This window comes from Verticillium nonalfalfae (assembly GCF_003724135.2).
Source record: "Verticillium nonalfalfae strain VnAa140/NRRL 66861 chromosome Unknown scaffold_168, whole genome shotgun sequence".
In the NCBI taxonomy this organism is placed as follows: Eukaryota; Fungi; Ascomycota; class Sordariomycetes; order Glomerellales; family Plectosphaerellaceae; genus Verticillium; species Verticillium nonalfalfae.
In genome coordinates this window covers 43,310-54,494 of record NW_021167393.1, presented here as the reverse complement: position 1 = coordinate 54,494, position 11,185 = coordinate 43,310, and the positions used below count along the sequence as shown (strand labels likewise).

At 57.3% G+C, this 11,185-nt stretch overlaps 3 protein-coding genes across 3 annotated transcripts; 2 read left to right on the top strand and 1 right to left on the bottom strand.

The window, feature by feature from the left end:
* Positions 1-3,647: 3,647 nt before the first annotated feature.
* On the top strand, positions 3,648-4,472 carry MCM1 (transcription factor of the MADS box; the record flags this gene model as incomplete). Its single annotated transcript, XM_028636864.1, has 3 exons — positions 3,648-3,896; positions 3,987-4,121; positions 4,188-4,472. 3 exons carry the CDS (start codon positions 3,648-3,650, stop codon positions 4,470-4,472), a joined length of 669 nt encoding a protein of 222 aa, XP_028491063.1.
* Positions 4,473-6,372: 1,900 nt separating this feature from the next.
* D7B24_002662 (uncharacterized protein) lies at positions 6,373-7,035 on the bottom strand (the record flags this gene model as incomplete). Its single annotated transcript, XM_028636863.1, has 2 exons — positions 6,373-6,481; positions 6,551-7,035. The coding sequence occupies 2 exons, from the start codon at positions 7,033-7,035 to the stop codon at positions 6,373-6,375; spliced, it is 594 nt and encodes a 197-aa protein (XP_028491062.1).
* A 2,332-nt stretch (positions 7,036-9,367) lies between these two features.
* Positions 9,368-10,480, top strand: D7B24_002661 (uncharacterized protein; the record flags this gene model as incomplete). The annotated part of the gene is made up of 4 exons (XM_028636862.1): positions 9,368-9,491; positions 9,564-9,730; positions 9,791-9,814; positions 10,370-10,480. 4 exons carry the CDS (start codon positions 9,368-9,370, stop codon positions 10,478-10,480), a joined length of 426 nt encoding a protein of 141 aa, XP_028491061.1.
* Positions 10,481-11,185: the final 705 nt, after the last annotated feature.

Genomic DNA, 11,185 nt, shown 5'->3' with positions numbered 1-11,185 from the left:
CCCCCCTTTGGTCAAGCCCTTCCGGAGTCGTGACTAGGGGGCGTCCTTTCCCTCTTTGCAAGGCCTGTAGCCCAGTCGAGTCGCCGTTGCCGCCTTGGGGTTCAAGGCCAGCTCGGTTGCGACTTCTGACAAGGTACAAATGAGTGCAGAGCAGGAACAGGCTGGCAGGTAGGATCGCGCCTGCCCTACCTCTCTCTCTCTTCCGCCTAGATACCTGCCTGACCCTTCGTGCCGTGCCCACAATCTTGCGCTTCTCTCTGTCCTTGTCGTGACACAGAACACGTGTTGCATCATCTTGCCTTCCCACTGACTCGTCGCTGCAAAAGCGTCCTTCCTCACTCCATATCGTACTGGGCAAGATACTTCAGAAAGTGAAGCGATATACAGGGCTCTCGAGGCATGCTTGCCTGCTGTCCCTTTCCAGACCATTCCCCCCAAACCAAGTCCCAACTAGGATAGCCGCCAGAGGCTGTCGAACCTGTCAGGCCAGATCCATCGCGTGGTGCTCGGCTGGCGACAGTGCCGGCAAACGTGCAACATCAGGACCGTTCAGATCAAGCCGCCATTCCTTCTTTGGGGAGTGAGTCCCGCCACAGTATCGCACGGCGCCCGCATCTTGCCTTCAACAACCATACCCAACTTGGAAAACAAGCCATACAGGCAGGAGCCAAATCGAACGTCAAGCTACAACTACAAAGGTCAGTTACCACATCTCTCTTTTGTGTCATCCACACAACCAACTTGTTCCCCCCCCCCCATCCCCTGCATGCCCGCTTTGCTTTCTGTTTATGCGGCCATTGTGTGTTTGATTTCTGGCCTCGACCCTGGCTCGGCCGAGACGCCTGCACAGCGAGTCCCGCCAGGACTTGCAGAGCGAGAAGGTGGCGGACGTCGTCCGGGGGGGGGGGGGGGGGGGGCACCATTGCATTAGCACGACACGAAGACCTCCTCTGCGAGCAATCCACTTCCGAAAACCACCTACCTACCACGCACCCGCCTGTGAGCTCTTCAGATGCCAGCTCCGTCTACCCTTCCCTCGGCGTATCGTGGCTTGAAGTTACATCGCATATGCTGGCTGGGTAAGCCATGCCTTGACCGCTCGCGCTCACGACATCTCTACGCTTGCAATCACACGCTATCAGCGCCGCGCTGTCCCCGCCCCTCCCACGTTCTTCTCTCGATCGAGCGGCCACTCGAGTGTCCGTGCCGAAACCTACGTGCCCTGGATCAACACTGTGTTGCCTCAGTCGCGCGTCGAACCCCTGCCAATCTATCTTCCTTGCTGAACCCTGGTCTTCGGTCGGTGGACCGGCGAAGGCGGCGGCGCCGGCGGGGCTGTTGGTGAATCGCGCTCCACGAGGATAATGGGTGGTCAGTCGTTCCTGTTGGCCGACAGAACCTTTACTTGGCCTCAGCGGCTGTCAGTTGGAGCAAACCAAGGCATCTGCTCACTCAGCAAACCCGTCATCACCATTTGCGACGTATGAACCTGTGGCCTCCGACGATGAGCACAATCACTATCAGAGCCTGCCGGGTTTGAGATTCACCCCCCCGACCATCGATTCTCCTCCTACCCTACCCACCTTTGACTGCAAATGAGCCGGGCGGGCTTAGAACCACGCTAGCAATCACCGCGTTTGACCAACCACGTATCAGCCTGGCCACCACAAAGGGCAACCCCCTGCGAATCGGCTGCTCGATGGACGGACAAGCAGATGCCAAAGTTCAGTCAGAGCCTACGCCCGCTGTACGGCGAATCGGTCGATCCCTTCTCACGCAAACAACACTCGCCGAGAGCACACAAGCTGTTCGATCTTATCCGCCGCAAAGAGCGACGAGTCACCTTTCGACATCCTAACGTTTGTACTGTGACGCCACACGTTCTTCGGGGCAGAGCCTGGGCAGAGTCATGACAAGCTCTAGAATGGCCCTTTTCAGGGACCCCTTCACAGGCGGCACCGGCCGAGGCACAGATTCCTTCAGATGTTCCCAGGCATTGTTAGCGGCAAACTGTGCGACAGGGGAATGGCGGACAGGGCGGGATGATGATGAGGATTGAGGGGGTGCATCTTCGCTCGTACCCTACCGCACCAGTCGCACTGGGTTCCCCCCGTTTGCATCCATCCCAATGGCCGACCTAGCAAGTGCCTGAGAAGCTCCACCCGCTACGAATAATTAATTATCTGCGTGAGCGACTGACCGCGTGCATTCTCGCACCCTGGATGGGACCACCTGTTCCTCGCCTCTGTTTCGCTGCTTGGGCCGCACGTCCTTCCACCGATGCCCCCTTCCTGACACTGTGCTGGATCTGGACTGGGCGGTTCTCTGGTCGAGGAGGGGCACTCACGCTGACACTGGATTTGTTGTGCAGAGATCCCCGCCGGAAAAGCGAGCACACCTTCGGGAACGGACGCTCGTCTGAAAAGATTTAACCCCCATTTCCAAGAGACACTGTACCAGGAGGTGCCAATCGCCAGATTCAGGTAAGCCCAATCTCTCTGCTGTACGCCATATCCCCTACATTCCAGCTCCAGGGCACCGTAGCGACGGGTCCGGCAGCAAGCATGGCCAGTGCACGTCCATGGGAACGAGCTGGGCGGGAAACTGCAAGCCATGGCCCACCATCCCAACGGTCCGACAGGCCACCTTACACACTGAGCCAGACGCAGACAGTGTCAACAAGGTGTCGTCTTCTAGTGGGAACGTGGACAGACCTACCGCGAGGGGGGGAATGGGGATTCTGTTGTTGGAGGGCTCGAGCTGCAGGTGGAGGGCGCCATCACCCTTCGGCGAGTCTCGTACCTACACTACTGTGCCTGGGTCCCTGGGGACAGGGGCCAAGCTCGTTGCTGTGCTAGGCCGCCTGCACCCTTGGGCCCACTGTGCGCCCTCCTTCGGCAGCACCAACCTCCTGAGCCCTCCAACCAGGCTCCAGCTCTGTTCCCCAGGCGTAGAGCGACGGCCCCCCCCGCCTTTTCGCTTTCTTAAACTGTCTGGTCATGGCCACAGCCCGTGCTACCACCTCACTATCCTCTTTTCATTCACTCCGCAGCTCTCTCTCGCCCTTATCCTCAATCGAGGTTTCTGGCTGACACTTGCGTTGCTTGTTTCTGTACAGGGAAATCGCTTGACATCCAAAACCGTTACTCTGGGGCCGCACCTTGTCCTCCGGACTCAACTCCTTCGCCGCGAACCCTTCTCGGAACACAGCTTGGTGAACAAGTCGCGTTTCCTTGTTTTGCGCGCGCGCCCACACACACACGCCTACGCTCACACTTGACAACAATCGCCGACCACGGTCTGGCACCAACCCTTCAATTCCCTTGCGCGTCGGCCTCTTCCAACAAATCAAGGAGCGCTCTCTACAGGCACAACGCTGCATACCAAACACAGACGCCTGAAGTCGGACAGGTCGATCAAAAATTAATCTGTATTCCTCACTCCCTTCCGCGCAGGCCACCAGACTCGATTCAGCGCAACAGCCAACCAGGTTTCTGCGACAGAAGAAACCTACATCCATACCAACACAGCCTCTCCGCTTGTCGCCAGAACAAGCATAGATCAATCGGCACAACGCTCAAAGGAGCATCTCCACCAAACTGTCTTTCTTTGCCTCGTGATACCTTGCGAACAAGCAATTGACAGCCATGGCCGACATCACTGATCAGCACGACCAGGGCTCGCCCGGCGACCTCGACGAGGCGCACTCTGTCGGCAATGGCAGCGTCGGCGAGAACCGTGGCGTCAAGCGTCAGCGCCCCAGCGCCGCCGACGACGACGACGACGATGACGAGAAGGGAGGTCGTGAGCGTCGCAAGATTGAGATCAAGTTTATCAACGATAAATCGAGACGCCACATCACCTTTTCCAAGCGCAAGGCCGGCATTATGAAGAAGGTAAGAAGTCACCACCGGCGCGTCGATCAAGCGTCGCGCCCCCATCTCCTTTGTTGTCCCCCGCAATCGCTAACACGATTGAACTCGCAGGCATACGAGCTATCCGTCCTCACCGGCACTCAGGTGCTCCTGCTTGTTGTGTCCGAAACTGGCCTGGTCTATACCTTCACGACACCCAAGCTCCAGCCTCTCGTGACTAAGGCCGAAGGCAAGAATTTGATTCAGGTATGCTGCGTTGCGCACAGCCCATGAGCTTGCTGTCGCGCGAATAATGACTGACTGGTGTGATAGGCGTGTCTGAACGCTCCGGAGCCCAGCCAGGGCGGCGAGAACGGTGTCGACGACGGCAACCAGGTTGAGTCCCCAGAGGAGCCTCCCCAGCAGCATCTTCCCCCGCAGGCCGGTCGTCAGCAGGGTATGCCCGGCGCTCCTCACATGCCGCCCAATTACATGCCCGCCAATATGGGAATGGACCCCTCGAACCTTGCTTATGGCGGCTACGTCAACCAGCAACAGCGCGGTGGCTACCCCATGGCGCAAGGCGGACTTCCTCAGCACTCGTCCCATCAGTCATGATTGAAGATTTCTTCGACGAGTGGATGCTTGCTTTCCCGCTGAAAAGCCGGCGCGTGCTCGACGTTCCGAAGTATTTGGAACGTTACGTATCGCCTGGGCATCGAGGCAACGCCCACATAATATGCGAGGTTCCGACGGTATGGCGTTCGCACAGGTGCCTTTTTTGTTTGCATTACGCATCGTTGCTTTTTCTGCATTTCTTCTTCTCGTCCCGCAAGGTCCTGTCTGCTCCAATATCGGTCAGCCTTGCAAAGCTTCTTCAGTGGTCCGCCAATCTTCAGGCCCGACCCCACAGCGTCTGCTCATGGACGCGGTTGAGGTTGTGGATTCGACGGATCAGTAGATGACTCGGCGGGAGGGGGGGAGCTCGGGTGTGATGACGAGGGATGCCGATCGAGACCGATGCTGCGGAAGTCTGGAACGCGGATAACGGGGCACAATGCCCGCGGCCCAGAGGCCAGCTTGTTTCTTTTTCTTCTCTCGGTGGTTGGGTCGTTTGGGTCGGCAAGGTGGAAGGGAGGGACGATATCGGAGTTGGGTCTGATGATATACTACGGCCAGGAGAGGCCATCCCTCTCTCCAACGTGTAGGATTAACGGCGATACCCGGTCTGGGGAGGATGCTATTTCTGCCCAAAAAAAAATGGTTCTCTGAAGAAACAAAACTATGCACTGAAACAGAACGTCTGCCTCGATCGCCCTGCAGACGTAGTTACTGCCGAAACCTCACGGCCCTGCGCTACCAATCGCTCAAGATGAGACATGCGCAGATCTGAACATCCAGCGTGCGTGCCTCACGACTCGCCATCCACTCATGAGTAGGGTTCGGACCTGATCTCGACGAACCCGACAGATTGGGTTCGATTGGGTTCACTGATCAAGTAGGCAGTGATGGACATGGTGCGCATTGAACTACGTCCTGGGACGGGATAGTGCGCCTGGGGCATTTACGTATCGGGCATGGGCGGTCCGCACAACAAGGTGACGGGCCGAGAAGAGGGGGGGGGGCTTTACGACGGTAGGGCACCTACGTACATGGTACTCTGGACAATGGCTACGGGGGTGTTACAAAGGTCGGCAGATGGCTGGTCTCTCCTTCTGGGGACCCTTCTGGGAAGAGGGGGCGCGCGCGCGGATTGGAGTGGGAGTAGGCAAGTAGCCTTTGGTTCATAGGATGGCGACGGTGGATCGCAGCGCAGCATTTCACGCGTGTCAGTCTGTGAATGTGTGCGCGTGTGTTCTTCTCTTTCGCTGGGGCTGGGAGGCGGCTGTTTCTCCTGGCCCATCTCTCTTGTTTGTGATCGCGACCGTGTCGGATGTGGGCGCGCATCGGGGGGCGGGGAGAGGGCGCGCGTGCAGCCACATTTGCGACGTTTTGGTGAGGGGGTGTGGCTGACGGTAGTGGCTTGACCTCGATGAGCCACTGGCGTGATGACAAAGTGGGATGGGGTGTCGGCTGTCACGTGCATGATTGGCTTCTGAGGAGTGGATCCGATGTGAGCGGGTTTGAGAAGGTTTCTGCACGGACCACGGACGATGCTACGGGTGTAGGTACCGGTACTTGAAGGAGCCGGTCGCTCGGACGGGGGAGAAGTGCAGACACGGGCCGGGCTTCAATGTTCGACGCGAAAAAGGCAGAGCGGTCACGGCGTGTTTCATCTGCTTTTTCATACTGATCTGCTTCTTCTCCTGATTCTACGTGCTTGGGATGCAAGAGGGCTTCGCCCTGGGAGTTGTGATTACGAGGCACGCATTACAGCATTATACGCAGTGCTGCGGAAGAATGCACGAAAGGACGAGAAGAATGTCGCTCGAAAGAATGCCTTGTTTTTCTTTTCTTTTCTTTGTTTTGGCTGGCTGGCATCTGAAATAACATGTTGTTATGGCCACCCGCAACCACTCTAGTGCTCGCTGTGAATGGCATAGCGACCGACGGCAATACTGCCGAGGAAGACGCCACCGAGGACAGACAGGAAGTAGCCGACATTCATGCTCATGACTGCCAACATGCTATCATATCGCGTTAGCGCTCGCTCCCGGGGCGACGCACACCCCGTGCAGGGCGCGAGGGACACTCACAGAAGGTAGCCGACGCCGGCAATGACCGTGTCGAGGAGGGCGCGGACGGGGTCGACGGAGAAGCGCCACGGCCTCGTGAGTCCGTGTTTTCGCTGCACGACAGTGACGTTCTCCTCGCGGCCGTTCTCCGAGATGACCATCTGCTTGGCGAGGCTGTCGGACGACAGCTGCTGGCCGAGGGTGTTCTTGTCGGCGACGACGACGTACCGGCGCTTGAGCTCCTGGTCGAGCCAGCGCTGCTCTAGGAGGGCCTTGCCGGCGAGCATGACGCGGAGCAGGGAGGCGAGCACGATGAGGAAGATGCACGTAGCAGCGTACGTGCCGACGCTGTTGGGCGTCCACGCCTCGCTGTAAAGGGACGTTTGGATCATGTTCTGGAAAACGACCATCATGCCCATCTCGTGGCCTCCCATGCTGCTACCGTCGGTGCTGGCGGCCGTCGTGGCATCGTGAGCCATGTCGCCGTGTGGAGCTCGGGCTTCCATGGTGAGAGTTGGATGGTGAGGAGGGTGTCGAATTGGGGTATCAAGGGAGGAAGAACAAGGCAAAAAGAAACGACGATGCCGGCTCGTCGGTGTTGGACGTAACAGTCGAGTTTGTTTGTATATGCTCAGCACGAGGCTTTCGAGTTGAGCCGGAGGTTGGACCGGCGTCCAAGATATACGTTGCGACGATGAGAAGGTTTGCGGGAGATCTTCAGACGCAGGACGTGGCGCTCGTCGTCGAAACAAGGCTCGGGGGATATCCGGGGAGGGAGTACGCTCCTGGCAGGCCGACCTGGTCGTCTCGTCGCATGAAAATGGAATTTGGTGGTCTGGTCTCGTCTGGTGTCTGAACCAGGAAATGTTTGAGCACGGGTGATCTCGACTATTTGAAGGCACCCGGATGGGAGGCGGGGTGGTACCTCGAAGGCCCTGTACTGGAGTGTCCCTTGGCCGTGCTCCAGTGGAGTCTGAAGGGCAAAGCCAAGATGAGGACCTCGCGGGGTGCAAATCTTAGCCACGTCATTGGTAGATGAGCAGCTTTAGCGTCGCCTAGGGACTCCGCCTGAATGTACCTCTACATTCTTTCTATGTCGGCCACACACATCGTTACTCAGAGCCTCAACTCCATGCAGCAACGAGAAATAGTTGCCATGACATATCCGCATTATAAGCCACAACGAGCTCCATGAGCCATGGTTGATGAATCTTCTTAGCGCAGAATGCTGATCCCGTCTTCCGAGCAAGTTCACCCATAACTGCTTTCTTCAGCGGTGCCTCACGAACAGATTCGTCGGGCCAGCAACTTGCTTCTGCACCTCATACCAACAGCCCACCATGCTTTCAACGGGCTCTGGACATCTCGGACGAATTCGAAACAGCCCACCACCTCGGTAGGTGTTCCGACGCAGTTCAGGTGCGACTCGGGAGAAAAGTGGTGTGCCACTCCGCCCAGAGGCCTAGATCGAGATCGAACAGCATTAGTCTTTTTTTTTTCTTTCTTGAAACAGCCCTCAGTATCTTTCGAGCCTCATGCACAGGACTTCTGTCTCCTTTTCTTCGTCTGATCACGTTCTCGATCCGCACTTTTCCCCCTCACCCTTCTCCTCCGACAACAGTGCCACTGACCAATCGCAACCATCTCGCCTTGTGATCCATTCGATGCGATGATATTCACAATGGCTACATCCTCTAGGTAGAGAACATTACCTCTGCCCCTGATGACTGTCCCATCTCGTAGTAATTGCCTCCTTCGTCAAACTGTGGAACATCCCAAGTCGATTCTATTCGAATCGAAATCAGGGTCGTCTTGTTTTTGCCACGCACTTTGCGTGCGGTTTCGGTGCTGATCCCATGTAATGCTTGTTTGCACATGAGATATTGTCCTGTCGGGGCAAAATCACCATGGATACTTCAATGACTTCCAACCCAGTACCGGGTGCTCGAGGCCAGCTTGTACCTGCTCACTCGGCCGAGGTCTACTGTCGAGGAGCTTCTTCATGGTCAATACCTCGCTCTCATCCTGTCGCCGGCGCGAAAAGGAACAGCGGCCTCGCGTCCTCGTAGACCGTGCAGCAAGCATCGCTAAATGTCAGAATCACGGAATTCGTCCGAGTCGCGGGCCGATTCCAATGCCCATCCCCGACGCGATGAGCCGATGGCCAGAAACTTCAAAGGAATCATGCGTGTCGTCGGGCGCTTGACCGAGGGAGCGAGCCTGCCAATTGACGAACTCTGGCGCAATCGCGCCGTTGAGGTCGATGGCGAGGATTGGAAATATAGCGTCAACTGGTTGTCGCACGCCATGGCTGAAAAGAGAAGCACCTCGATCTTGCTGTAGGACGCCCTTCGAGCGCCTTGTTACACTCCGTCAACGAAGTCCAGGGCTTGCCTCTTGAGGCGAGGACCAGTTCATGAGATCCTAGCACAAGTTGCGTAGCAACGGCATGTTGAAGGGCTGTCGAAAGGCGTTGATCTCCCAGAGAGTACCTGCGGGCCCAACATGTTGTCCTGTGGATTCGACTTGCCGCGACGAGAACTGTAAAATGAAGACTGGGTTCCAATCGGGACAGACTAGGTGCCACGTTCATATATCCTGCGCTGGTCTTGAGGTCCCCTGTCCTCAGAAATAACGTTACACGTCACGGTGACGTTACAGTCTCGGATTTCTCTCCGAACGGCCAGTTTGTGTGGATTGGAACGTATCATGTTGTTGGCAGGCCCCTGTAAATCACAGACACTTTAGCCGGCAGAGGCATCGGAAATGGACAGGGCTGCCGGGCTTTTCCATCTGCGCCGTGCTGGCAGGGTTGCATCGCCTCAGCGGGTCCACGATATGTCTTCGGAAACATTGCCGAAATCCTTTGCTGTGCAAGGATACCCGGTGAACTCTGGCCCGACCCGGAGCAATATCCCTGGCGCAAACCACGATTTCTCTGGCAAAGTGAGATCTCCGCAACGTATGACCTGGTTTTCCTACCGGTCTGACGCTGAATACCCGATTAGGAGTGCTGACTGTCTCGTCCTACCAGACATGCTGCAGCCACCCAGCGATGTCACCAGCAGAGGGACACTTTTCCCCTGCGCATCGGCACCCATACCCTTCTCCCCGATAGTGTCGCGCGTCCAAATGCTAGCATCCTTGGAGGAGGCGTGCTGCAGCGATTCACGATCCGATACCAGAGCAGCCGCCACTCCCGTCAGCCGTTGTACCGGGGGGCAGGGGTGTAGATCTTGTACATATCCCTTCCGTATCCAGGTCCCGGATCTGCGTCAGGCCGCCGTGGCTACGCGGGGAGGGGGGGGGGGGGGCGTGAAGTAAGGAAGTGATCGCGGATGGCTGCAGGCCAGGTTCCTGGTGGCTCACAGGCCCATCCATATGCTGCCCCGTCGGCCCGTCTGCACACAACCCAAACCGCGGGGCCGGGATCAGGGGCGGCGGTCGAGGCAGGTTCCCGAGTCTATTTTGACGACCTGTTGTCCGTGTTGTCAGGGCCCCCACCACCCCCTTGAAGGCCCTTCGTCCATTTGCTCAGTAGGAGTTGGCTGTAAGTTCCGACAGGATTCTTCGCCGACAATGAGAAGGCGAGTGGGATGATGGCCCCTATGGGATGCATTGGCGTCGGCAATACTGCCGGCTTCTGAAGACCATATTCCTGCCGTGCTTGACAGTATTGCTGCCCACGCCAGTGACGCCAACCGCTACTTTTCAGTGCGAGGTATGCTACGTTCCTGTGTTTGCAGCTTCAAGGGGTCCTCTGTGACAGGCCCAAGACATACATACGTAAGGAGTCGTCAGGAGGAACTTGTTTGTATCAATGTGACCTTACGTATATAGCAACTTGACGGTGACTTCGAGATTGCCAACATTACCATGGAGACCTTCGAGGTTGCCGCCAACGTTCCTGCTCGAGCTACCGTCCGGGCCGCGGAAGAGCAGCTCTGGTGAGCACGTAGGACAGACAAATGAAACGCGTCGAAGCCAGCCAATGAGACTATTTTCGTGCCCGCTTCCGCTTGACCGCCTGAGACGAGTATTGGGTGACACGAGCGACGATACTCCTGAAAGATCGACGTGAGTCCAGTGTCACCACCGTGCCCAAGCCCGGAGAAGGTGGCGGTCTTGAACCGGAATAAGGCTGACGATGGGCGGTTGGCAGACCAGGAGAATCCATGGGACGTGAGATGCACTTGGCGACAATGTGCCAGGGCTACAATGTGCCAGGGCTAGCTATAAGGCCACGAGTCAATACGGTGTGCTCAGCAGTCGGTGGGAGGAGATTGGAGGAGACACGTTGTTACCAGCGCGGAAGCTCGACAGGATGGGCACGGGTGACGGCATAGACACGATGCAGGCAGGAGAGCGTCCCGTCACATATTGTCGACGAGACGCACACTGGCGGCGTATGAAGGTTCTCTTGTGTCAGGCGGCAATGATGGCAATGAAGGCGCGACAACGAATGTGCCTGCCTGCTCAGTTTATCACTCTACAACAAGAGGCAGGAATGATCGTCGTGCCTGACGTCTGAACGCCGGACAACGGACAACGGACAAGATGGACACCCAACGCCACGATCACCGTCGGGCAGACGTGTCCAATGGGGCGGGTTCCAGCTGGCTGACCCCTTCCCGGCGACGGCTGCAGGCTATGGCG